We start from the raw sequence: 26,228 nt of genomic DNA, 5'->3' as shown, positions 1-26,228 counted from the left end.
TAAATTATTTATAAATTATGAATCTTATATAGCGCTACTTTCATGTTTAAAGTATACTCAGAGCGCTATGGTCCAATCTCATTTGTGGACCAGTAGGGGAAGGGGGTATCTGGGAGAAAGTTTTCCGTGCTGCCTGTAGGCGCTCAGTAAACACAACTCTGCTCGAGTCGGGTGTCGAATAGGTAGCCAAGCCATGTTCAAGCGCACTTGGTCTCTCGACCACGCTTCCCACTAACAATTATTTCTCTCTTACTAACTCTGGCTGGCAAAAAGGAAGAACTCTTCAATACTGTGAAGAGACGAAAGCTGAGATGATTTGGTCATAGTGTAAGACAGTTGTTATGAAAATTATATTCTGTATCGATTGTCGTTCTTATGTTTACATGTGCTTGCAACTCGTCCGTAAGAATGTGTTCACGAAATGTGTTGTGTAGTCATTCAGTGTGTTAAAGCCTTACTAAACGGACATGGTCTTCGACTCTGTTATCTTTATGTTCTTAACAACCATGTTGGAAGGGTCGTCCGAAGAAAAGCTGGATTACATAAAAGAATGGACTGGCCACTCCCTTGATATCCTGCTAAGAACAGCTGTTGACCGGGAAAAGTGGAAGAATTTGGTTACTCGAACTGTCAAAGCACCTCACAACAAAAGTCAATGGACCGATGATGATGATGAATAAAAGGAATGATAGATGAAAAAATAACAATTTTTTTACCTCGCTCCAATAACATAACGTTTTCTAAAACCAAAAAAAAAATATCCTAGTTTCGACCATGTATAAATCTACTAAGAGTCTAGCCTACAGAATTTGTGTCTGGTGACATAGATAAAAACTCGAAAGCGTTAAAGGACAGTGTACTACTGGATTTGGTTAGGGATATAGTTTGATATTGTGCGTTAGTACATCGTAAAAGGTGGGCCTAATTATTGGGCCCTAATATATACATATGTAGGCTATTTAGTCAGAAATCAATTCTTGTTGTCCAGCAAATGATTTTTACATAAAAAAAAGTAAAGTTCCCCTTTAGATCTAGCGATTTCTAGGGCAGATGATGTTAAGGTCATCTGTTTCTTTGGTCTACAGTTAACGAGCAGGGCGGCATGTGGCCAGCATGCTATCAACCGCCTTTGCTTTCACCAACTTAAGTCAGGTGCCCATTAGGGTTGGGTAGACACAGGGGCGCCCTAAACAAAAAATTCAGTCTTCACCGAGATTCGAAATTAGGACCCCGGGTTCGAAATCTTAGCACTTATCCACTCATGCACTGCGAGCGACGCTCCCCCCTCCCCTCTTTGCTACATATAACGGTGTGTTACATGATTATAAATGTCTATATGTTTCTATTTAAGAAATTGACTACTTTAATTTCAATAGGATAATATTTTTGAAAAGTTGTAACAGTACACGAGTTGTAATCATAGTTTTTACTTTGTGGCCAATTAGCTATTACACTTGTTCCTAAAGATATACATTAACTGTCCAATTAAACAGGAGTCCGTCCACCCAAGCTGATAAGAGGAATGGTACAAAAAGTTAGTGACATAAAGATTATTATTTTATAGACAAACTCTGTCCAATACAAAAGAAAAAACAATGAAATAGATTTATGTCCACAAGTAGCAAATCATTTTCCTAACCTAAAAATAAAAGATAGAAATTTAATAAAATAGTAATATAAATGAAATAAAACACACACACACAGATAAGCACACAGATACAAAGAAATTTTTTTTTAAAGAAAAAATTGAGTTGAAAGAAGAAAAATAAAAAAGGTGCTTTAAGGATAGAAACTTAAAACAAAAATTACAAGATAAAAACACGGGTTTAAAAAAATAAATATTGCGATTTTATTTTATAAAAATTATTTTTTTTATTATTTATTATTTCAATTTTTTTTTAAAGCAAACAGAATCATTTTGTATAAAGGTAACAGCAACAACCGACTTAAGAAAGAGCTTATACCACTGGACGATTCCCTGCATGGAGCACTACACAAAGTACAGTACAATGTATGGAGCACTACACACAAAGTACAGTTCAATGTATGGAGCACTACACACACAGTACAGTACAATGTATGGAGCACTACACACACAGTACAGTACAATGTATGGAGCACTACACACACAGTACAGTACAATGTATGGAGCACTACACACACAGTACAGTACAATGTATGGAGCACTACACACACAGTACAGTACAATGTATGGAGCACTACACACACAGTACAGTACAATGTATGGAGCACTACACATAAAGTACAGTACAATGTATGGAGCACTACACACAAAGTACAGTACAATGTATGGAGCACTACACACACAGTACAGTACAATGTTTGTAGCACTACACACACAGTACAGTACAATGTATGGAGCACTAAACACTCAATACGATGCATGAAGCGCTACAGACACAGTACGATGCATGGGGCACTACAGACACAGTACAATGCATGGAGCACTACAGACACAGTACAATGCATGGAGCACTACAGACACAGTACAATGCATGGAGCACTACAGACACAGTACAATGCGTGGAGCAATACACATTCAGCACAGTTCAATGTCTGTCAAACAGTTTATGGTTATTCTCTGCAAACTGACAGGCACACAAACACACACTTGACCACACAGGGGAGATCAAGAGAGTTAAAGAAACAATTCTTTATCCACAAGTTCCCATAAACCATTCACCCTCATAGATCCTAAGGCAAACTAAAGCACAACACACTGACCCACACATATTATTAACCACTAACAAACTTTACACACACATCTGACATGAGAAATAAATATGAATTTTTATTATATTCAAAATAAAACTATGTATCATTTAATATAATAAATAATTCAGTGCTACAATTTTTTATTTTGAAATTGCAACATATAGATTTTTATGAACATTATTTAGCCTTTGTTTAAATTTACAGTCTTAAGTTGTGTAATGTATACACAATTCAGTTATACCCAAACTAGGATCTGTAGGTTCTATTCAAAATGTTGTGCTACCATGCCTTTCAGAATACCTGTACAGAGTGGACACAAAAATCGCAGAGGCTCAGTTTCATAGTATTAGATTTTTTAAGCAGTGTTGCTGCCCCTGACACATATCGGAAAATAATTAGGCTTCTAGACTGAAAAAAAAGTTGTGCACCACTGGTTTAAGTTGATTTCACATTGTTTAGTGAAATTAAACCTATGACTTTATTTGACTAAACATCTGAACCGAACTGAAAACTTGGTTGTTATGCACGTTTGATTTATTCAAAGACTATTTGTAGTTCTGGCTTAGAAGTTGGTACAAATTATACAGGAACTCAAGTCATAGCAACAACAAAAAAGTATACAAACATGTTTGAACGTTTGATTGAACTGTGCATATAAAAAGAAATGGTGAAGAAACAAACTTAAAGCCAGACAAAGAAAAATGAATCTCTTGAACATACAACCAAGGTTCCATTAGCATTAACCATTTCATACTAAATTTAAACCCATTCCAATTTCTTTAAATTTGAAGCAAAACAAGGGCAAATATTACACACACACACACGCTTACCAACATATAAATCATATAGAAACATATCGACCAACATAGTTCTTTCCACATATCTTATAACTAACCACAGTCATATTTATAAACATTCTCCAACAAAAGGGTTTCTAACAAGATGCTCTCTCAATAATGTAATTTTTTTTTTATAGTTTAAGAAAATAGAAAGACTTTTGATGTAAGAAATACTTATAATAATGCATTTTGTTTACATTAAACATATTTAATATAGCTCTCCAGTCTTCATAAATATATCTCTTTCTCCTTCCTCTTCTTTGTTGGAGTTAATATTCTTCGCCTTCTTCTTCCGCTGCACCGTTTACAGTGTCGGCGCCAACCTCTTCATAGTCTTTTTCTAATGCGGCCAGGTCCTCGCGGGCCTCGTGGAACTCTCCTTCCTCCATACCTTCACCAACATACCTGAGGAAATTAGAAACACGATAGATTAGATAAGATAATTTAGATAAAATAAGATAATTTTATTGGTCCAAACAAATTCGGTTTCACAACAATTTTTGACCTTAGCATTATTACTATAACAATAACAATATAGAACCCAATATTAGAAAATGTGGCAGGATGTATGATAAAAATTAAGGGGAGATAAAAAAAAAAGAATATTTAAAAATACAAGGTATTATTTTATTTTCAATAAGAGGTTGAAAATATATAATTCAATAAGGGAAATTCAATAATGTACTTCATAGGAATGCATGTGCAAAGTTTGTGTTAAGACTTCTAAATATTTTAATAACAAAAAAAGAGAAACAGTAACACAAGGGAGATAATCCATCATATTTACTGAACTAAAGGAAGAAGAATTAATTAAGCCCCTTGAATATCCTTTACACAATTTATTTTTTTACATCTTTTAATTTTTAAGCCTACCCCAGTCTAGAACAGTGTTTCTCAAACTTTTTCCTTAACAGAACACTTCACACATTCTGTGTATTTACTGGAACACTTGGCTTATTATTTAAGATAGGTTAATTCCTGAGTGGCCTACTAGTTAATTATTCCAGTAGTTTGTAGGTATCCATGGAAACACTGCTCTAGAAAGATAATATATATTATGAAAAATGGCTGCCTGGTCGTGCGGTTTGCGCGCTTAACTGTTGTTCGGATTTATTGACGGTCGAGGGTTCAAACCCTGCCCGCTCCCATCCCCCGTCGTCCAGCGGGAGGTTTGGAATAGGAAGTAAACTATCTTCAACTCTGAAGGAACATGTCAAACATTTTACAAACATTTTGCAAAAAATAAGATTATCTATTACTTTAGGGGATCAAAGCATTTCATAATTTGGATGCACACACACACACACAAAAACCCACTAACCAGTGAACAAAAGCTCTCTTGGCATACATCAGGTCAAATTTCTGATTCAGCCGAGACCAGGCCTCTGCTATTGCTGTTGTGTTGCTCATCATGCAAACTGCCCTCTCCACTTTGGCCAGATCTCCACCTGGCACGACTGTTGGAGGTTGATAGTTGATGCCAATCTGTTGGAGAAAAAAAACAAAGTGGGAACTGATGCCTTCACCTCCATCAACCCCAAGAAGCTGAAGCTAAACAGATCTTTAAATAGTTTCCAAGTACAGTGAACTCTGATAATTGGAAAATTTCTGTATCTTGTGTTGTTTTTATTGTTCTATTTTATTGTCTTCTTTCTTGAAGTGTCTCTAGCTTTAGTGACTTGACTAGTTGTGTTACGCTACCCAAGTCAAATAAGATTATCTGTTTGTTGTAAGTCTCAGGCTCTAGTTTGTGTATGTTCTCGTTTGTTTTTTTAGTGAGGGGGTCTCAAACAGAAAATGCATAAACTAATATTAGTCTCACCAAGGATTAATAGCATTTTAGATATAGATTAATCTTTCTTGTATTTGTAAAAATGTAATTTATTAAACCCTAATGCTTTGTTTGGTAATTTTCTAAACTGTATCAGTATTGTGAGTCCATGGAAACTTTTCATTTATTATTACACCTAGCTATTTTGAATCCTTAGTCTGTGTAACTGATTTTAACATGAATAAAATAAGTATTTTTGTTTTAGTTTTTTTTTTAGTCTTTACAATAGGTATTTTTCTGGGTATGGGGTTGGATTCCCATTTATATTATTCATCTAATTGTCTTTGAATAATTTCAGTATCTTTTATTGTTTTCATAGTTCTATATATATAATCTAATCATTCCCAAATAGGTACATTAGAAACCCTAAGACGTCCTTGAGGTACACCTGAGTTATCTGTCTTGAGGTACACCTGAGTTATCTGTTGTTAGAGTTGATTTGGAGCCATTTATCATTACAGTTTGTTCTCTACCTATAAGAAAATCCTGAATTTCTGTAATGGACCAGAGATGCCAAAATATTTTAATTGTTTAAGCTATGGAGGTGAACTTTGTCAAATGTCTTAGAGCATCTATTTGCTCATTATTATTGTTAGGATACATATGTAGTAGAATTGAGAAATAATGTTAGATGATAACTCTTGTGCTGGTGTTAAATAATACATATTTTTTTTACATGGCTTTTATTGTGATGTCATCAACTGGTTGGTAAATGTTTAAAGTCAAGTAAAGGTAAAAGTAATATTAAAAGTAATAGTAAAAGTAATGGTAAAAAAGAAAAGTAAAAGTAAAGTTTTCCCTTTCAGAACTTCCGATCTTTGGGGATGATGATGTTAAGGTTAAGGTCATCTGTTTCAATGGCTAATGGTTAACAAGTAGGGTGTCACAATGTGGCCAGCACAACGACCAACCACCTTTACTTTTCCCCAACTAAAGTCAGATACCCATTAGTGTTGGATGGACTCAGGGGTGCCCTAGATATCCCGAAATTCAAAATCCCAGTCTTCACTGAGATTCAAACCAAGGACCCCAGGTTCAGAAGCTAAGTGCTTAACCACTCAGCCACTGTACCCCCAGGTTGTGTTATGCCAGAAGAAAATTTTCCTGTTTGGTTTTATATTAGTTACGGCATCATGGTCAGATAGTCTAGGGATACTTAAGAAGAGATTTAATATGTTGTTTGAACTAACTTACATTTGTGTACATTGATCTTAACTTAAATTATGTAATGTTTTATATTTCAATGCAGGGTTTTGATTTTGGTTTATGGCATATATTTATCAAATAATGTATTAGTGTTGAGGTGGTGTACATTGTGATTCAATTTTCTTTTTAATTTGGTAGAGTTATTTCTCCTGCTATCAGTTTGCATTTTTTTTTCAATGGCTATCACAGCTCAATCATAATATCTGAAATTTATTTTTTTTATTTCATAACCAAACATGTCTAGATTTTGCCTTGTTTCTGTTCCTAAAATCATGTCTGGCTTTTCTCTTTCTATTTATTAAGACATTTAAATCTGCTGATTTGTTTCCAATATTTTGGAAGTTTACTACTGAAGTTTTAAGGTGAAGAACGTATTTCTATTTTGACAAAATATGTGTGTGCTAATTGCAGTTTGTTAGTTTTTTTGACAAAATACTGATTGGCTAAATTTCCCTGGTTTAGGATTCATTCCCAAAATTGTTCAAAGTTATATTCTCAGTTCATTTGTTTTTGTATTTTTAAAATTTATTTTATATCTATTATCTTCTAACAATGACTGCATTAAGGTTCTTAATAGCGGTGTATAAATGAAATTATTATTAAATACAATTATTTACGTAACTCTACCTTTTTTATTAACTTATTCTTACACAGAAACAATATTGAGAGAAAAGTTTTAAAAAATAAATTTAAAAAATAAGTGATTTGACCAAAGATAAAACTTGGTGAAGGAAGCACTAGCTTGCAGAACTAACTGATATGGTAGACTTTCAAAATTACTGACATGATGTTTAGTAAACTCATCTCCAGATTTCAAAACTAATTAGAAATGTGCTGGATGCAATAATTTAAAGAATAATATGGTAACATAAGGGTTGAACTACCTTAATGGGAGATGCGGTGGATAAATTGGTAAAGTGCTTGGCTTCAAAAAGAAAGGGTCCAATGTTTAAATTCTGGTGAACACTAGGATTTTTAATTTTAGGATCTTTAGGGCGCCTCTGAGTACACCCACCACTAATGGATACCTGACATTAGTTGGGGAAAAGTAAAGGCAGTTGGACATTGTGCTGGCCACATGTCACCCTCCTTAACCAGAAACAGAGTAGCTTTACAACATCTGACCTATAAACTGCATGGTCTGAAAAGGAAACTTCACTACCATAATCCCTTTTGAATAAATATAATTAGATCTTTTTCTAACTAGACATCACATTATTGTCAACCATCAGTTCATCTTACCTTGAACCCTGTGGGACACCAGTCAACAAACTGTATGGATCTCTTGGTTTTGATGTTGGCAATAGCTGCACTAACATCTTTGGGAACCACATCACCTCTACAGTAGAGAAAGCAATAGAAATATATTTAGAGACTTAAATTAAAACAAAAAATACCCAGTTATATGAGACTTTATTGTTAAATATTAGTGTATTAATGTTAATCTTGTGATCATATTGAAAGTTTGTTTTTTTGTTTTGCATCTTTCTGATGTTCCTTCAGCTTTGAAAATAATTAAATCCCAGCCCAAATCTCCTGCAAGATAAATGGGATGGCAAGATGCAGATTTCAACCATCAAATGACAGTTCAGAGTGCATACCAAAGACTTTTAAAGAAAGATATCTGAGTGGTGGCAGCAAGGATCATGATTATTACAAAATGAATCATGTTTTTTACTAGACTTGAAAAGCTGTATGATTTGGTACAACATTTCTTTGAGTGGCATAGAAGAGTTGTCTGTGCCAGCAAGCTCTGTTTTTTGTTTCTAGCAGACTGGTTGCTTTCTCTTTGTAGCTTCCCATCATTTGAGGGGGAATGAATTTGTAATTGAGCATGTTTACTCAGGTTTTATTCCAGGTATTGGTTCCATAAACATGTTGAAACTTTTACTTTAAAAGTTCTTTTAAAAAATTATGTATATCTAACATCTTAGTCAAAACCTTTTCTAAGACAGGAGATATTACAAGAAAACAGGGTTTGAGCAAAGGAATACAGTGATGAAATGTATACCACATTGCTTAACCTTAACACTGCCAAACCAATGGACTGCTTTTTCTGTAATCTCTAAAGTGGTTGCTATGCTGGTAGAACATTTTTTTGGTAATGAGTTGTGATGTGTCAAAATCTAAAAAAAAACAACCAATCGTAATTAAACTACATGTTTGGCATTGCAAATGGCTGCGTCCATGTGTTAACGTTGAATTGGTGGGAATTGTGGGAAGCGTGGTCGAGAGGCTTGAACTTGGCTTGGGGGCTCAAGGTTCGACACCCGACTCGGGCAGAGTTGTGTTTACTGAGCGCCTAAAGGCAGCACGGAAAACCAACTCCTAGATACCCCCTCCCTCCCCACTGGTCCACAAATGAGATTGGACCAAAAGTGCTCTGAGCATGCTATAAGCATGAAAGTAGCGCTATATAAAAGCTATAATAATAATTGGTGTGATTTTACATGAAAATTTACGATAAACATAAACCATGCATGTAAAAGGTAGGTCTAGGTTTGTAATAAGTCTAAAGTTTATCAATATTTTAATTGATTTCGACTCTTAGACGTAAAAATTATATTAAAAACAATGTTTTTGCTTCCCTTCCACTGAATGATACTGTGAGAGATCCATTATGATTTTCCATTTGATCTAGAGTTCCGAAGATAGTAAGTAAGAGGGTTGTGGCCCTTAGTATAAGGGACAGTTTGTTTTAGAGGCTAAGAGCTGGAAATGTTAAAATATATTTCATATATGTTACCTGAAAAGCATACAGCATGCCATGTATTTTCCATGTCTAGGATCACACACCACCATCTGGCTGTGTGGCTCAAAGCAAGTGTTGGTGATGTCTGCCACAGACAATCTCTCACTGTAAGCCTGCCATTCAAAAAGTAGGTTATTATTATGATATAAATCTTATCACCTAAACTCTTCTTAATTATCTAGTAAATCTTGTTAATAAAACATTAATCAAAGTGTATTAATTCATTTGCTTTACTGACTAGTCTGGGCAGCTTTCCCATTCCTAAAATGGTGTGTCGACATTTACTATAATATATACTATAAATAATATGATTTTATTTTGGTCTTTCTGTTTTATTATGCTATATTTATTTAATGGAAAGTGAATTATTACTGGGTTTTTTATTCATTTCACACATGTATTTCTAAATATATCTACATTACTTATGCAATCACTTAATCACTTTTTTTTTTATTACATTTGGAGTCTAATAATAAAAAAAAAAACTCCAGTCCCTGTTGATGGATGGTAAAACTATTCATGATTTGACCATGAATTTCCATAAGTGCATTTTCCAGTTCATTACCTTTTCTGCTGAAATGATTGGTGCATAGGTTATTATAGGGAAGTGAATCCTGGGATATGGCACAAGGTTTGTCTGGAATTCTGTTAAATCAACATTGAGGGCTCCATCGAACCTGCAAAATAAAAACAAAGTATAATCTTATAGTAGTTAAGTCCCCTTTCAGACCTACATACAGTAAGGAGGTATGTGGCCAGCAAAATAACCAACCTCCTTTACTTTCCAAACTAATATCAGGTACCCATTAGAGTTAGGCGGACTCAGAGGCATTTTAAAAATCGAGAAATTCAAAATCCCAGTCTTCTTCTGAGATTTGATCCTGTGACCCCATTGGAAGCTAAGCATTTTACCAATCAGCCACTATGCACTCATCTTTTTGTTTACTGCTCAATAATTATAGCTTTAAATATTATTTACAATCATATAACAAGAATAGCTGGTAATAGAATGTTGGGGCTGCAAATCTTCTCCTATTTTATCTACTTCCTATTTATCCTCAACTCTAACCCTACAGTTACAGTTTAAGTAAATCCCATGGTGGATATAATTATATGTTCAACAAAAGGGATTATGTCCAGTTGATAGTTTCATATTCTTTAAAGTTAAAATAATTTTTGGCATATTGATGGTAGAGAACTATTTCACACCTAACAAAATGACAGTCCAAAGCGCAAACCACACAAACAGGTAGCCATCTTTTCTAAATATGACATGGTTTAGTTTATATTATTTATTTGAAGGAGGAGACAACTTAACCAAGAATGAGTCTATACTAACCTGAGAGATGCTGTGATCGATGAGACCACTTGACCAATGAGTCTGTTAAGGTTGATGAAAGAGGGTCTTTCAATGTCCAGGCTGCGGTGACAAATTTCATAGATGGCCTCATTATCTACCATGAAAGTGCAGTCTGTGTGTTCTAAGGTAGTGTGTGTGGTCAAGATGGAGTTGTAGGGTTCCACCACTGCAGAGGACATCTGTGATGGACAGAAAGGCAATTTTAGAATAGCATGCAATTTTGTTAGTTTACAGAGTGTAAATGCATGTTTTGAGACGTGGCGTTGATATTGTGTGACTTGTGTTACCATTACACACATGAGGGACTGGTCACTACTACTGTGTCGCGAATGCGTAGAATGTTGGGTTTGTGCTTCTTGGAGTACTCTTGACACATGACAAACATAGTTACTACAGATTGACTTAAGTCCATTTCAGCAGACAAAATATAAAGTTCATTTGATAACAATAATAATAATACTGCACTCCTTGTTAGTTGCACAAGTCAAGGAATAATCCTATTCGCATAACAGCGGTATCAAATATATCCAATACATTAAACTCTCTAGAGTAGATTACAAATAACATCAGGATCTCAGCGGGTAACACTGTACAGAATAATACAGAATAACTACTAGAAATAAATGTCTCAAAAAGACCACTGGCATCAACTCCCCAAAAGTTACTACTTAACTGAAATTACTACTAGACTTTCTAAGTCGCTACTGTCCATCCCGGACCAAAAGTACTACTTGACTGCCCGGTCCAAAGGATACCACTTGACTGACTTGACTGAACAAAAAATCAACTTTATTCATTCTACTTCCTGTTTTCTACATCAGGAATTATACCTGTCTTTTAAACTCTTAACATGACATGAACATTAAATCAGGCAACGTCAACTGAGACTGTGACACAGAGTAGAGACACTGGTAGAATGTTTGGCTGGGAGTTCATATCATCATTGACAACTCTAGTCAGATCTCCTTACCAGAGATAAATTTTGTTACAGCCTGTGAAGTCCTATGACCACTAAGAAGGATTCCTCCTAGCAGACAGAAGTGAATCAGACATTCTTGGATTAACTTCTGTCTGGATGTTTTTATTCTGGGTTCAGGTAACACCATTTTATTAAGATGTTCTCCTAAGTCACTTTCACTAAGACCTATGTGTCTCTAGAAGCCAGACACCATGCACCCCTAAGAATTGTTTTTAATTCCTGTAATGTTACCACTGACAAAGTTATCTTCCAATTATTTTAATTGAGAAGCCAAACAAGCAGAACTGCATTTTGCTCTTTTTCGCCTCTGTTGAACCCCCACATCTAGCTCAGAGAAAGGTGCATTGAATGCCTTATTGCCAGAACACAGAGGTAATCCAATAGTGACCAGCTTTTACTCATAGTTTTAACTTACTGGCTTCCTTTTATGGACATTATCCTAGGGGTCTTGAGAGATGGAATAACTTTAGTTTTCTTACTTAATTAGGAGATGCGGTGGCTAAATGATAAAGCCCTTGGCTTCTGAACAGGAACATCCTGAGTTTGAATCCTGGTAAAGACTGGGATTTTAAATTTTGGGATATTTAGGGCACCTCAGAATCCACCCAGCTCTAACGGATCCCTGACATTAGTGTTGGTCACTAAGCTGGCCACATGACACCCTCATTAACTAGTAACAATGACCTTTACAAAAAATCTGCCCTATAGACTTATAGTCTGAAAAGGGGAACTTTAATTTTTTTTTCTCTTACTTAATTACTCTAGTCCATATGATTTAATATTGGTAAAGAAAACATGTTGAAAACAAAATTACCTGTGGTGCAGGATAGATAGCAAACTCCAATTTGCATTTCTTGCCATAATCAACCGACAGTTTCTCCATCATCAGAGATGTAAAACCAGAACCTGTGCCACCTCCAAAACTGGAAGAAAGTCAAAGTAATTACTATATATATTTCATTTTTCATTTTAATTTGTTTGTCAATCTTGTTATTTTTATCTAAAATAGGACATAATCTTGGCACACTTGTAATCTAATCTAGGAATCATTTATGAAAACAATAAAAATATTAAACAATTCAATAATAATAATGTTTATAAGAATATCATGCCTACAGATTCTTTCCCTTCTATTAGCTACAGAATACTCCTCTTCATGTAGTCATAGCACTTTTATCATTACATTAAATATATATTTCTAACTTTACATTTCCGGTTGATGACCTGTACATTAGCTTAAAAAGATATACCAATTTATTGATATAACAAAAAGAATTTCAAACAGTAACCAACCAAGGAGTTTTTTTTTTTTAATGTTATTTCAAGACTGCCTAAAAAAGATGAACTAACTAATTTAAGAGTCAAAGACTTTCAATAACACTAAGCTGTTTGTACCACAGTAATAAAATATTAAGAAAAAAAAATTTCATTAAAGACTTAAGCGTCTTAAAAAATGCTTAAAAAACTTTTTGATTTTTTTTGAGCAACAAACAACAAGGATATCATGTGAATATAACAATGACCAACTGCTTTTTCTTTCTTTGACTTAAGCCAGATATCTCTTAACAGCTGTGTGTCTCAAAGATGTCACTTCTGATTCCTTAACCTTATCAAAATTCAAACTTAATAATATTAATAATAATTTTATTTATAAAGCGCTGTTAACAAACAAATTGTAGGCTCAAAGCGCTGTAATAACATTACGAACACAAACAGGAGAGCTAAAATGACAAATTAATCTAAAAAAAATTTAATTTGGTAGATTTTTTTTTTTTTTTTGAAACTAGTGTAGCATGTTGTATGTCTGAGATCAATGGTGAGTGAGTTCCAAACCTTTGGGCCATGCACTTAAAAAAGCCCGCAGACCGTAGCTTTTAAGAGAGAAATGTGGCACCACTAGATGCGATATGAGTCCATTGAGCACAGGGCTCTCTGAGGGACAATTAGAGTAATCAGTTCGCTGAGGTACAAGGGCATTTCATTGTTATATATACACTGATGACAAAGTGTGGCCACTTTGTAATTGATTTTCGCTTTCACTTCGACTCTAAAACTGAATTCAGTCTCTATGTTTCTAACTACATCTAGTAACTCACATTTAACATGTGGTATATGGTGTTCAGTATGAATATATTTGAACTATATAGTGGCCAATATAATAATTTACCTGTGAAAGACCAAGAAGCCTTGAAGACCACTGCAAAGGTCAGCAGACTTTCGTATCCTGTCCATGACCAGGTCAATGATCTCCTTGCCGACAGTGTAGTGACCTCTGGCGTAGTTGTTGGCAGCATCCTCTTTGCCGCTAATCATCTGTTCAGGATGGTACAACTGTCTGTAGGTACCAGTTCGGACCTCATCTGAGAGAAAAGACAGATTATAGATTTATATTCAAGGATATGATGTCAAGTGATATTGACTTATACAAAGGATGTGATAGTGTTCTTAAGCCTGCTTAGATTTAATGACTATCCTATCTAACATTTGTTTGATAAAAACACAGGTGTTTGAATTTCATTGTGTTGGCCACACAACATCCTCCTGAAACTGACATGTAAGTAACAAGTATATCTGTGGCCATAAACTCTGTTAGGAATGAAGGGATAGATAGATGAATGAATTAGATGGATACACGTATGCTGTAATAATCTTTTTTAAAGGAATGTCATGGCAGTTAAGAAGATGAGAATAATGACAGAGAAGACACAGGAGGGAAAGAGGAGACTTGACTTATTGGATAGATGGATCTGTTGGGATGTGTGAACGGATTGGATGCATTGGTGAATAGATTGGATGGTTGGATGGGAGATGGACGGATGATTATGTATGAATGAAAGTACAGATAAACTCTGGCGTGTTGATGGAGAGGATGCCAAGGTTTCTCTTTGTTTGATGTTTTATCTTATAAAATTACAGACGTTCATGATAAGAGGATTATTGTTCCTGTGTCATGTTTTCTACTTTTTATCTAAATCAGTTTCTCATTTGGCTGCTTCTTACTACACCTCTCTTTCTCTTTCTTTCTTTCTCTCTCTCTTTGTCTCTCTATTTCTCTCAATCCCTTTTGTCTCCCTCTCTCTCTTTCTTTGTCTTTATGTTTGTCTCTTTCTCTCTGTTTCTCTTTCTATATTTGTCTCTCTCTCTTCCTCTCTCTTTCTGTCTCTCTATTTCTCTCTCCCTTTTGTCTCTCTTTTTCTTTCTCTTTCTCTGTCTCTCTTTCTTTCACTTTCCCTCTAACTCTTTGTCTCTCTCTGTCTGTCTTTTTATCTCTCTCTTTCTCTTTCCCCATCTCTCTCTCTCTGTCTCTCGTGTGCACCTAACAAAAGCTACGGTCTGTCTTCATCTGCATCTTCTGCTTCATTCTGTTCATCTTTTTCTTCCACTGTAATCTTCTCTCTCTCTCTCTCTAATTTCCATCACCCCTGCTCACAGTACACTGCCTGCACCTCTAATGTTATACATGTCATCTCATCCTTCTCCTATGACATCTCGATGTTACCGCCTACATTGATACACACAGTCTAGCATTCCCCCAGAGATTTCTTCAGGTGAACAGGAGGAGAGGGGGTAAAAGGGATGTTCGGGAAATACTGAGAAACAAAATAGGGGGAGGGGAAATTTTTATAGATGGGAAGGGGGAGTCTGAAAAATTAAAAGTGATCCAGGCTACCATTTTAATACCACCACGAGACATTTTTTGCTAGGTGCCAAGCAGATTCAGATCTAAACAGTACGAGATATACAAGAAAGGGGGAAGGTTACTCTACCTACTACTGTTGGCTCCAGGTCAACTAACAGAGCCCTAGGTACGTGTTTACCACAGCCAGTCTCACTGAAGAACGTGTGCATGGAACTCTCTCCATTGGATCCATTCTCTATCACGTTGCCGTCAGGCTAATTGACAGAGAAAGATGTAGAACATAGTACAGTACTAGTCAGTGCACACAATACAGTTATCATGCAAAGCCTTATGGGTAGTGCTTTAAAAATGAAAGAAAAATTAATGCAAAGCCTTATGGGTAGTGCTTTAAAAAAGAAAAAAAAATATATGATCATCCCTAACGCGATCCTAACCCAAAATTAAGTCTACAAATATTTGCTTCACAAACTTTTTTGTTATTTATAATAAACATTGTTGTTTGTTTATTTATGCAATTACATTAAACTAACTGTGTGTTCGATATACAGGATTTGTGTTTAAATTGAAGATGATTTTAAAGTCTTTGCCTTAATTCTCAAAAAAAGATCTAGAATAAAACACACAGAAACATGTTTACCTTCACCCTCCCCTTACCAAAGTGCAAATATGTTTTTTTTTAAATCTAGGCATTCTAGGGAGTAGTTTTGTGTCATTAATACAACACTACAGTGGCGTAGCTAGATGTGCGAATCGCATCAGATGGGTAACAGAAAAAGGAAAGAAACTTTTTTTTTCAAAGACTGACTATTTTTATTTAAGTAAATTGAGATTGAGCTTTATAATGGAACAAGCTTATAATTTAATAATAATAACAATATTATTAATAAACTCCTCAGTGGAAACTGATAAAGGGACTACGATGAATTTTGTTTCCCTTTAACGAAACTCGACCCTGGCAGCGCCAGAAAATGAATACTAATTCGTTTCTAACATAATAATAATAATAATAAATATTAAAGTGTTTTTTTGTATTACAGAAATGCTTTTAGGAAAAGTGACAAGGCGAGTGAGTTACACTATTAGCTAACCACGCCTGTGACACTAACCCTAGTAACGCCTCTGCAATACTATATAGTACTCAGTAGTGTAATTGCGTGTGAGCGTGTGGACGAGTGTGTAGCATACTAAGCTGACCTGAATGCCGTGTTCCAGACAGTAGAGTTCCCAGCAGGCATTGCCCATCTGGATACCGGCTTGACCAACATGGATGGATATGACTTCACGCTGGAAGCAGGAAGAAAAATAGGTCACTAAATAAAGTAGAGACTTTGTGGAGAGAAAGAAAAAAAGTGGGAGAAAAAGAAAGAGTGAAAATGAAAGAGAGAGAAAGAAAGAAAAGAATGATAAAGAGAAGAAAAAAAGAGAGAAATAAAGAGAGGAAGTAAGAAAGAAAAGAGGAAGAAAGAAAAAAAGAAAGTAAGAGAAAGAAAGATTGAAAAAGAGAAACAAAGAAAAGGAGAGAATAAAAGGGGGAGAGAGAGAGAAAGAAGCACAAAATTAGAGATAATGGATAATTGTTCTTATGGAGGGAGATGCACAGGAGAGAGAGAGAGAGAGATAGAGAGATTAATTAGATAAGAAACCGATATCAATATTTTCAGAGAGAGAGAGAGAGAGAGTTGGATTGAAAGAGAGAAATAAAGGAAATGATAAAATGCACTCTCTAATAGATCGAACTATCAGGCACAATTAAAAATGAAAGAAAAGTTGCAATGAAATCTTGTTTTTATAATTGTGTACAAATAGCTCCACAAACTGTATATTTTGAAATGTCAATAACGTGTACGTGTAATGGCGTCTACCGTAAACACATAAATAACCATACATATTTGTTTACATTATTTTAAGTGTAACAAAATTTTGACACATTAAAAACAATTTTCGTTTGTTATATGTACAAGTTTGGTGGGTTGTTGTTTTTGTTTTTGTACAACGACTGTGAGCCAAAATATCGTCAAATTATAACCTGATTACCAGACCTGGCGATAAATTGCATACTCTGCTATGTGATAAAAATGATTATTGCATCGCTACCAAAACAATTTTGAAAATTGATTTTTTACCCCCCCCCCCCCACTTGTTAAAAAAAAATGTTAGTGTCGTTTTAACTACGTCTAGTTTCGAAGTAAGTAAATTAAGGTAACATTGAGAAGCAAGACAGACATAGAGTATATATATATATATATATATATATATATATATATATATATTATACTGGCAACATAATAGTAGCTAGATCTAGAAATATCTTGTGGGATGGTCATAAATCTTGCATTTCTGGTGGGTGACATAATGAGTTGGAGTTCGATTCCCCCAACGCCATCCTTTATTAAAAAATGATTACGACACATGAACAAGCAAAGTATAAAAGTCCTTTTTATTAAACAAAGCGTATGTAATGGAAAGAACAGCTCAATTACTGGCACATATCTCAATACTTCAAGATGTATTTCCCTTTTTCTATATAAACAAATTTAGTTAATTAACACTAATTAATCAGCTTATTTGTTGTTTTTTTTATTTATTCATAAGTTGTCATCAACAATAAATAATTTTTGAAAGTTTTAACTTGATCACAGAATGGGAAGTGGGAGTAAAAACGTGTAAAAAACCCTGACAGACAGAAAGACGAAGTTACTTAATATCTCTATATATATAAAACTCTCTTCGTGGCTCAAGAGTTTGGACGCCACGTAATGGAAAGATCACTCTTTTATTTTTGAAAGTCGACGGACTAGAGTTACCCTACATAATTTAAGAGAGAAAAAAGAGGGAGGGGGAGAACAAGTAGTATTCCCCGTCACTAAATAGCAGGGCCGGATTCAACCCTATGAGAAACGGATTTCGCGGGGCCAAGTTTGGGTAGGGATACGGATAATAAGTGAACATTAAGAGTTTGTTGTATTAGAAAATAAATTCGTCTTTGCATTTTATTCATTCTTTATTACGTACAGAATTACTTTACGGGCCTTGCGTGTAGCGAAGTCATACAGTATATCATAATAATTCTATTTCCTACATAGATCACGCTCAATAGCAAGAATTACCAAATGTTTCAATCTATCTTTGAGAAATGTTGATCAATTTTTCATTAGTTTGAGGCGCGAGACGCTTCTTTCACCAGATTACACTATTACGTGATAATGCCTTGTTTTTTTTTATCGCGCATATGATTGGCGTTTTCCATATTGAATGACACCCCAAAATGAAAATTTGTGTCTATATATTTCAGGAGATTTGTATGAGATTTCAAAAGATTTAATAATTTCCGGATAATACCAGGACTTTTTCGTATATTTTGTAATTTCAGGAGATTTCCAGGAGCTCCTGGTAAATCAGGAGGCCGCGGGAAATCTGTTATAAGTTAGAAAATGGTTTAATTTAATAATTTATGCAGCTAGAATTAGCGCGGGTCCTATGAAAGTGGGGGCCCACTGCGGTCGCATAGGTTGCAGTGGCCTAAGGCCGGCCGTGCAAAATAGCGGTGTATGCTACGCCGCCGGTCGACTAGTAAACTTTGTTTAAACAAAGTTAAGAATGACAAGGAAAAACGTGCACGAAAATATGAATCTAGATCTGGCTAGAAAAACTCAACAATGACATCACTGCTCTTTTACTATCAGCCAACGTAAAAAAATTCAGTGACCTAATTGGCATACAGACAATTTACTAAAGCTCCGGCTGTGTTGCAACTGTGTATTCTGTCAGTGTGAATCGCATCGTGATGTGCTTATCTGTCTACACGCCATAAAATCGTCTATCATCCAGCTCATCTATTGTGTCTGGACAGCGTAAACGGGCAGTGTGTTGTGGTTATCTACCACGGGTGTTATCTTTGGGGTGGCTTACTCTAGTCGCCCTGGAATGTTAGCATCTGTATGGCACTTTATCATCTCAATGGCTATTAGATTTAGATATAGATCTAGATCTAGCGCTTCAATAAATAATCGATATCAATGATCACTTAGACTTAGATCTATAGGATTTTTTCAGATCCCATGCTTCTCAGCCTCACCGAGTCGCTCGGGTGGAAACGGGCGCTAGGTACTAGTATTACGTACTAGTCCAAATATCCTGCAGTCGACAGGGGATGGAAGTGGGCCGTGCTAGAACTCGGGACCACCATCACCACAGTCCAAAGCGCAAACCACACAACCATGCAGCCAACAGGCACAGACCACTCTAACAATATTTGAACATAGCAGTTAGAAATCTTTATATCGGAACGTCTTAAATGTAAGAGGGGTATAAAAAAAACTTACAGAGGGGGAGGGGGTCTGAAGATTTGTTAAGTAAAAAAAAAAAATAACATTCAAATGAAATAAAAAACTATTTTAGACCAGTCCGTCATTTTTAACTTTACTATACGTGTTTGTTACATGTTCTGTTATCACTGTGTCTTGAGCTTACATTAGGTCTGTTAACAGCCGTTCATAAATGTAATTTTTGTTCATCACGGTTTTTCAAAAAATATGAATGAGATACCCTGCGGTTTGTTTTTTTTAAAACACCTCGGGTTTTCCGGCGGCTGCCCCGATGTATGTATCCAGTATAAGGGGGGGGGGGGGACTACGTCGAAAGAAGTCGATACTCATCCCATCATTAGTATAGATACCATGATGAAAAGTGTTATTTGTGGAAAATGATTTCATAACTACGTCTTTTGTAAAATTGAATTTTGGTGTCATGTTACTCTACGTATGTGTGTGTGTGGGGGGGGGGGGGGGAGGGGGGGATTATTCAATGTGGTGGAATAAGTCCGCCGAACGGTCCGTTTGCACATCCCGGTGGGGACGATGGCCTGCGACTCCTAGGGGTAAAGTCTTAGGGCCACAACGTGGTAAATATTTTGCTAGTATTGTGTAGCCACGTTGACGGATACAAGCAAGAACCAAAGCTTGAGGATTTTGTGGAAGAAACAAATATATTTAGTAAAGAATGGTTAAGAAGAAATACAATCAGCGAGTAAGGGTGGGGGGGGGGGTGTAAAGAATGATTTAGGATTTTATGATAACTTTTAAGATAATATCATCACTGGGATGTTGCTCATAAAACTCGAATATGTCCCTGGACTTAGTGGCTGCGCGCGTTTGTTTCGGGGTTTCGGGACGTAATTTGGGATGTGTGTTTGTGTGTATTGAGAAGGGACGCGTTTCGTCACATTCAGATTTCTTACTATTTGTTATAAAAAAAAGGGGGGGTGCCGGTCAAAAACGTGATTTTTTTTTTGGCTGTTACGTAATATCACAACGTTCCCTAGTCCAAACCTCCAGCAGGATGACGGAGGGGGTGGGGGGCAGCGAGCAGGGTGTGAACCCGGGACCATCGAGACAACTGAACGGCAGTCCAGCCGAGACCATTGGTTCTAGAAGGCCTCAACACTCACCTGCAGTTTTGACCAATATTTCTTTGACAGACCTGTGACGTGGCAACGAGCTATTGGTCTAAACTGCCCACAGGCTGTGACGTTGCAGGCCAGTGTTCAGGTCTTCTATAACGACTGATCCAGCGCGCATACCGTACGACCAGGCATATGACTTGTGATACGAAATCCTGAATATGCCTAGCTTACGGCACTGTACATCCATTTGGTTGTTGACTTTCTTTGATATGAACTCTTTTCGGGGGAATTGTTTTCTTAAAGTTGGATGTTTGTTTTGCTCACCCTGTTCAGAGAGACAGGAAGTGAAAACAAACGAAACCATGGTTACAGGTCAGCAGTGCAGGTGCCACCTTCTTTCACGACGCCACTTTAAGTGGATGTGCATGTCAGCGCCCCCCCCCCCCCCCCCCCCCCAAGTACACCTGTTTTAAATTTGCCTGTAGATGAAGGTGGAAGAAGTCCTAGTAGAGACAGCCCCCCCCTCCCCCCTGTGTGTTTTCTTTAGTTGCGTCGCTTGAATATGACATACTGCTGGTGTAGGTAAAGTAGCGAATTATACATGTATGTGCTCAGCAGGAAATGGTTACGTAGCCATCTTTCGGTAACTATGACAACACATAGCAATACAACAACAAAACGCGTGTCATCAATTATGGGTTTATTCTTCTTTGTTCTCACTATTATGTTGAGCGTTCAGATGACTAGAGAGATGAACTACGCAATAGTTTCCAAATCATGTTGCTTTAAATATAGTTTTCTTTCTATAGGGGTGTTTTGGGGCTAGTGTCTTGATCGGACCTCTTGGTGAAGAATGCAGTTTTGAAATCTCTGGTGACACTCCACGTGGGCAGATTTCACTAATTCCAATTTTAACTTTAAGTTTCAAATGGAGAAGAGGAAAGGAAAATTGAATGGAAAAAGAGGCAGGGGCGTAGCAATCATGGCATGAAAGGTTTCAAAGGACCAGAACCGATGTTACTAAAAACAAGTACTTGTAAGAGCCAGTGCTGGGTTTACCTATAGGCAACATAAGCCATAGCCTAGGGCCCTCACTTGTTAGGCCGCCCCCCAACTAGGGATAGTTGAAATCATTTTGAAGAGAAAAGTTGAATTATTTTGATTGCAAAGAGCCTCATATCTCCCAATAGCTTTGGGCTTTATCAATAGTTAGTACATACATTGGTATGAAAGAGAACATGATTTGTTGTTGTTGTCCTTATCTGTGGGGAGGGGGGGGGGCATCATTATCTTGAACCCGAGTCCACGGGTACCTTCTTAAGGGGGGACAGGTAGTCAAAAAAGGCAAAAAAATAAGATTTTTCATTAAAAGATCGATTTTTCAAAATTTGTTTATTTAGCTAGTTTAACCTCTTCTTAACTCATTCTGCTATTTAAGTCTCTATCGAGAGCGGACGGACAGATGGAGGGAGATAAAAGAGAGGGGGGGGGGCAACAAGAGAGACAGAATGAGAGAGAGAAACGATGTGGATATGTAGAGAGGGGGAAGATCAGAGTCGAACAGAGGGAGAAAGGAAAAGAGAGACAAAAGGATGGAGGAGCGAAAGAGAGGAGGAGAGAGAAAGGAAAGTGAGTTACGAGGGAAGAGACAGAGAGAGAGGGGAGGAGAACGATACAGGCGAGTAAAGGGGGGAAAACAAGTGATCCTGGCATTACGACATGGTCAGTAAGCAGAGAGTCGAAACCGCTTTTGTATTATTATTATAGCTTTCATGCTTATAGCATGCTCAGAGAGCTCTTTGTCCAATCTCTTTTGTGGACCAGTGGGGACCAGTTGGTTTTCCGTGCTGCCCTTAGGCGCTAAGTAAACACAACTCTGCCCGAGTCGGGTGTCGAACTTCGAGCCCCCTTCTAGGTAGCCAAGCCAAGCCAAGTTCAAGCGTACTTGGCATCTCGACCACGCTTCTATCTCATGAAACTAAAGTGCATGGTCTGTGCTGTACTACACAAAGAAAGCTCACAAGAACTTTTTATTTCATTTTATTATTTTATTTAAATTATTTTTCTGAATATAATTAATTCCAAATTTAAGTTAGTTGGTTTAAACGAATATATATATATATATATATATATATATATATATCATCTCCTTCGTGATCGAAGACGAGCACATTTCTCATTTCCGATGGACTCAAAGATGAATGTAAAGTCCAATCATCGCTTTAAAAAGCCGGCCGCATACGTGGCATGGGTAGGTCTGGTCAGTTGCAGATAGGCCTGCTTCTTCAGCTTTTAGTTGGTTGGCGCTCTTACATGCTGGCCACTCTCCCAGACACTCACAGCTTCTTGCCATGATTAGCGATCGAGAGCTAGTGCTTTCCAGCCGTGAATGTCAATATCACACCCCTTGAAGGTGCACTTGAGGGTGTCTTTGTGGCGCTTGTATTGGCACCCCCTGGGAGCGCTTTCCTGCACACAGCTCCTTGTACAAAGGTCGTTTGGCATGCGGACTACGTGTCCCGCCCATCAAAAATCGGACATTTTTACTGTGGCATGGATACTGTAGGATTTCAGTATCTGGTATGTGTTGTCAGACCAATGCACTTTATGAATTTTCCTAAGACAGCGTAGGTGGAAGGAGTTGAGCATTTTGATGTGGCGGACATTTAAGATAAACTACATCTATAAATTAATGCAAAACGTGTCAATATTAAATACAAACATTTTGAGCATATCTCCCCCCTTAAAAGATCGACAGTCTTACAGTAACTACCCAGGTTGTAATGAGTAGGCCTACAACAGAGTTTTCGATCGGCTCCGCACGTTTTTGAGCAGGCAGTGGCGTAGCTAGGGGGTGGGGGGAGTAGGGGAGAATTGGAAAAATCCCATCGGGCCCCCACTTGAAGGAGGCCCCAAAATGAGTGTTTTTTTACATAAAAATTTAAAATATTACGCAAAATACATGGGCCTCCAAAGAGGTCAAGCCCCCCCCCCGGCCCCCTAAACGATGGAAAATTCCTACCTACGCCCCTGTTCCTCGTGCGTGCTGCCGTAAATAAAGTGTGCCATAAACAACATCCGTCAACACTATACATATGTATTCTCCCTTCCCAAACTCAGTGGCGTATCGCGGAGTGAGCGTTGGGGCTGCCGCCCCGGTTGCCAGAGTGTAGGTAACCGCAAAAAATCGGTATCAAAACAGTACATATAAGGTTTATATCAGTCTAATATAAATGTGATTCTGTACTTTGTTTATGTGTATATAAGGGGGGGGGGGGTCACCGATAGGTCTTCTTACCACGTGCAACAGGCATCTTCGGCACGCCACTGCTGACACCACCCCCGTATCGTTCTCTATCAGTGCGTTTTTTGCGATCTTATTACACACATCCTCTCTGTTTTAGACCAGGGGAGTGTAGGGGACGGAGGGAATAAATAAACAAAAAAAGTCAAAAATAGCTTGGATGTTAGTCCTTGACATTCCTTGGGACCAAATCGCCCCCTGAAAGACAACAAAGTCGATAAACAACACGGGGGGACCAGCTGACAGGATGGCGGACACAGTAGTCAAGTCACTGGCTGGCTCACCCAAGTAACCCAACGCATTCACACACACGTTCAGAGATCTAGGTCACACTACGAGGCTGCGCCGAGGCACGTCGGCTTTAGGCTTAGATGGCACAGTACGTTATATTGAATAATGTGTGTAGTTTATATAGTGATAAACAGTGGTAAACATTTGTAAGCTACTTTTTCTTAATGATACACTACCTTTCGTTCTAGATGGCACGCCAATTTTTTTTTATTTGCCAAGCTAGTAAGCATTATTTGGTAATAAAATACCATCGATTTTAATAGATTTTAACAAAATGACTGTAAATTCAAAATCTACATTTATGAAATGTTTTGTCAGAAGATGAAAATTATTTAATATTTAGAATCTATTTGTAACTATTTTAAAACTTCTATTATAGATTAGGCCTACATCCTTTAGTCCACTATTACAACTATTTATCGTATTAATTTCGGCAGAAGTGACATTTAATGACATTTTAAGCACACTAAAAGTAATGGGTTGCTATATTCTCACGCATAATGTTTGTTTTAGATGTTTCGAGATTTTCCTTTAGAATCGAAGATGTACAATCTAAACCAACCTCCCGCAGGACGGCGGCGGGAAGGGTTCGAACCTAGTAGGCAATCATCCATGTGCTGCCTAAAACACTCGGATCCATTGTTCAGTTTGTAAACAATTCTGGATTTATAAAAATGTCGTAATAGATCTATATGCCAAATATATGGAATAATAGTTTTTATTAAATTTATAGTGATTTTCTATTTTGGTGTAGGCTTTAGGATATGATTTTTCTAAAATATATAGGCCTATACAGCATTACTTTTAAAACTCACCTTAAAATAAGAGAGAGAGAGTTCTATCCCTAAATTATAGACCACTCATCTAAAGAACAAACGGTGCTTTGTGAAGCTATAAATACAATGAGGGGGGATAACTCTAGCGCTCACCTACTACGTCTGGAACTAGATCTACAGTCTACAGGTATTTGAAAAATGAAGGCTGTAAACAAAGCCTAGCATTAACGAGAAACATTTTTATATAATATAGAGTCTAGATCTAGAATCTATATAAGTATAACAAAAACTAACGTAAACCTATAAATCCACTTAAGATTCTTATCTCATAAGCTACAGACGTTTCTTCAAAAGAGATGCAAACTGGTTTAATCATTTAATCAAGATTAAAATTTAGATACAGAAACTGATATAATTTCCTATGGCAATTTTCATATGTAGAGATACTCTCATTCGTACAATGAACCTGAAAGTCCAGATCTATTGATGGACAACGTGTATGTGTGATTTAAAACATGAATCATGATATCAATGAAAAAAATATTTTCTTACCATTTTTCTGTTTTCGGTACGCGACTACTATCTAATAGAACAAAATATATAGGTCAGAGCACATAAAATTCCAGTGAAACTTTTTATTCCAACTGCCCACGCGCTGCTACTTCTGCTGTTAATTTGATCCAATACGATTGTGTATTTTATTATCTATGAAGTCGATCGTGTAAGTTACCGGTGTGTTAGGTCAACTTAATGGGCAGTCCTCACGTCTGCGGTAATGCGGCCAGGTGTGAGAGAAAAACTACCGCTAGTTGAGAATCTCGAAATGATGAGTTGGCCTCGACTATATATATACTACGCGTTGATATTGCCGCTAGGGTTTTCAGTTTTCACACAGATGTGCACGATAGAAAAACCCAGATAAAACCGAGAAAGTTACATTCTATTTCCTGCTAACAAAATGTTTCAAATCTTTTATTTCAAATATAAAGCAAAAGAGCGGTTGATTTATAGAAGAAAGAGAGTGTTGTGTTGCAGACGTATAGTCATTACCATTAAATATATGGATGGCAACAGGGCCGGCCTTAGATAATTGGAGGCCTTAGGCAAATGAAT

General features: G+C 36.7%; 1 protein-coding gene across 1 annotated transcript; it reads right to left on the bottom strand.

Moving 5' to 3' along the window:
• Positions 1-1,825: 1,825 nt before the first annotated feature.
• LOC106078495 (tubulin alpha-1A chain-like) lies at positions 1,826-25,960 on the bottom strand. Its single transcript, XM_056032752.1, has 11 exons — positions 25,668-25,960; positions 16,538-16,627; positions 15,471-15,597; positions 13,871-14,063; positions 12,518-12,626; positions 10,704-10,903; positions 9,930-10,041; positions 9,359-9,477; positions 7,855-7,951; positions 4,897-5,060; positions 1,826-3,980 (listed from the first exon to the last, which is right to left on the bottom strand). Exons 1-11 carry the CDS (start codon positions 25,668-25,670, stop codon positions 3,845-3,847), a joined length of 1,350 nt encoding a protein of 449 aa, XP_055888727.1. The 5' UTR covers positions 25,671-25,960; the 3' UTR covers positions 1,826-3,844.
• Between the last annotated feature and the right edge of the window lie 268 nt (positions 25,961-26,228).

Source organism: Biomphalaria glabrata, chromosome 6 (genome assembly GCF_947242115.1).
Source record: "Biomphalaria glabrata chromosome 6, xgBioGlab47.1, whole genome shotgun sequence".
NCBI classification, from domain to species: Eukaryota; Metazoa; Mollusca; class Gastropoda; family Planorbidae; genus Biomphalaria; species Biomphalaria glabrata.
This window is presented reverse-complemented; position numbering and strand designations above follow the sequence as displayed.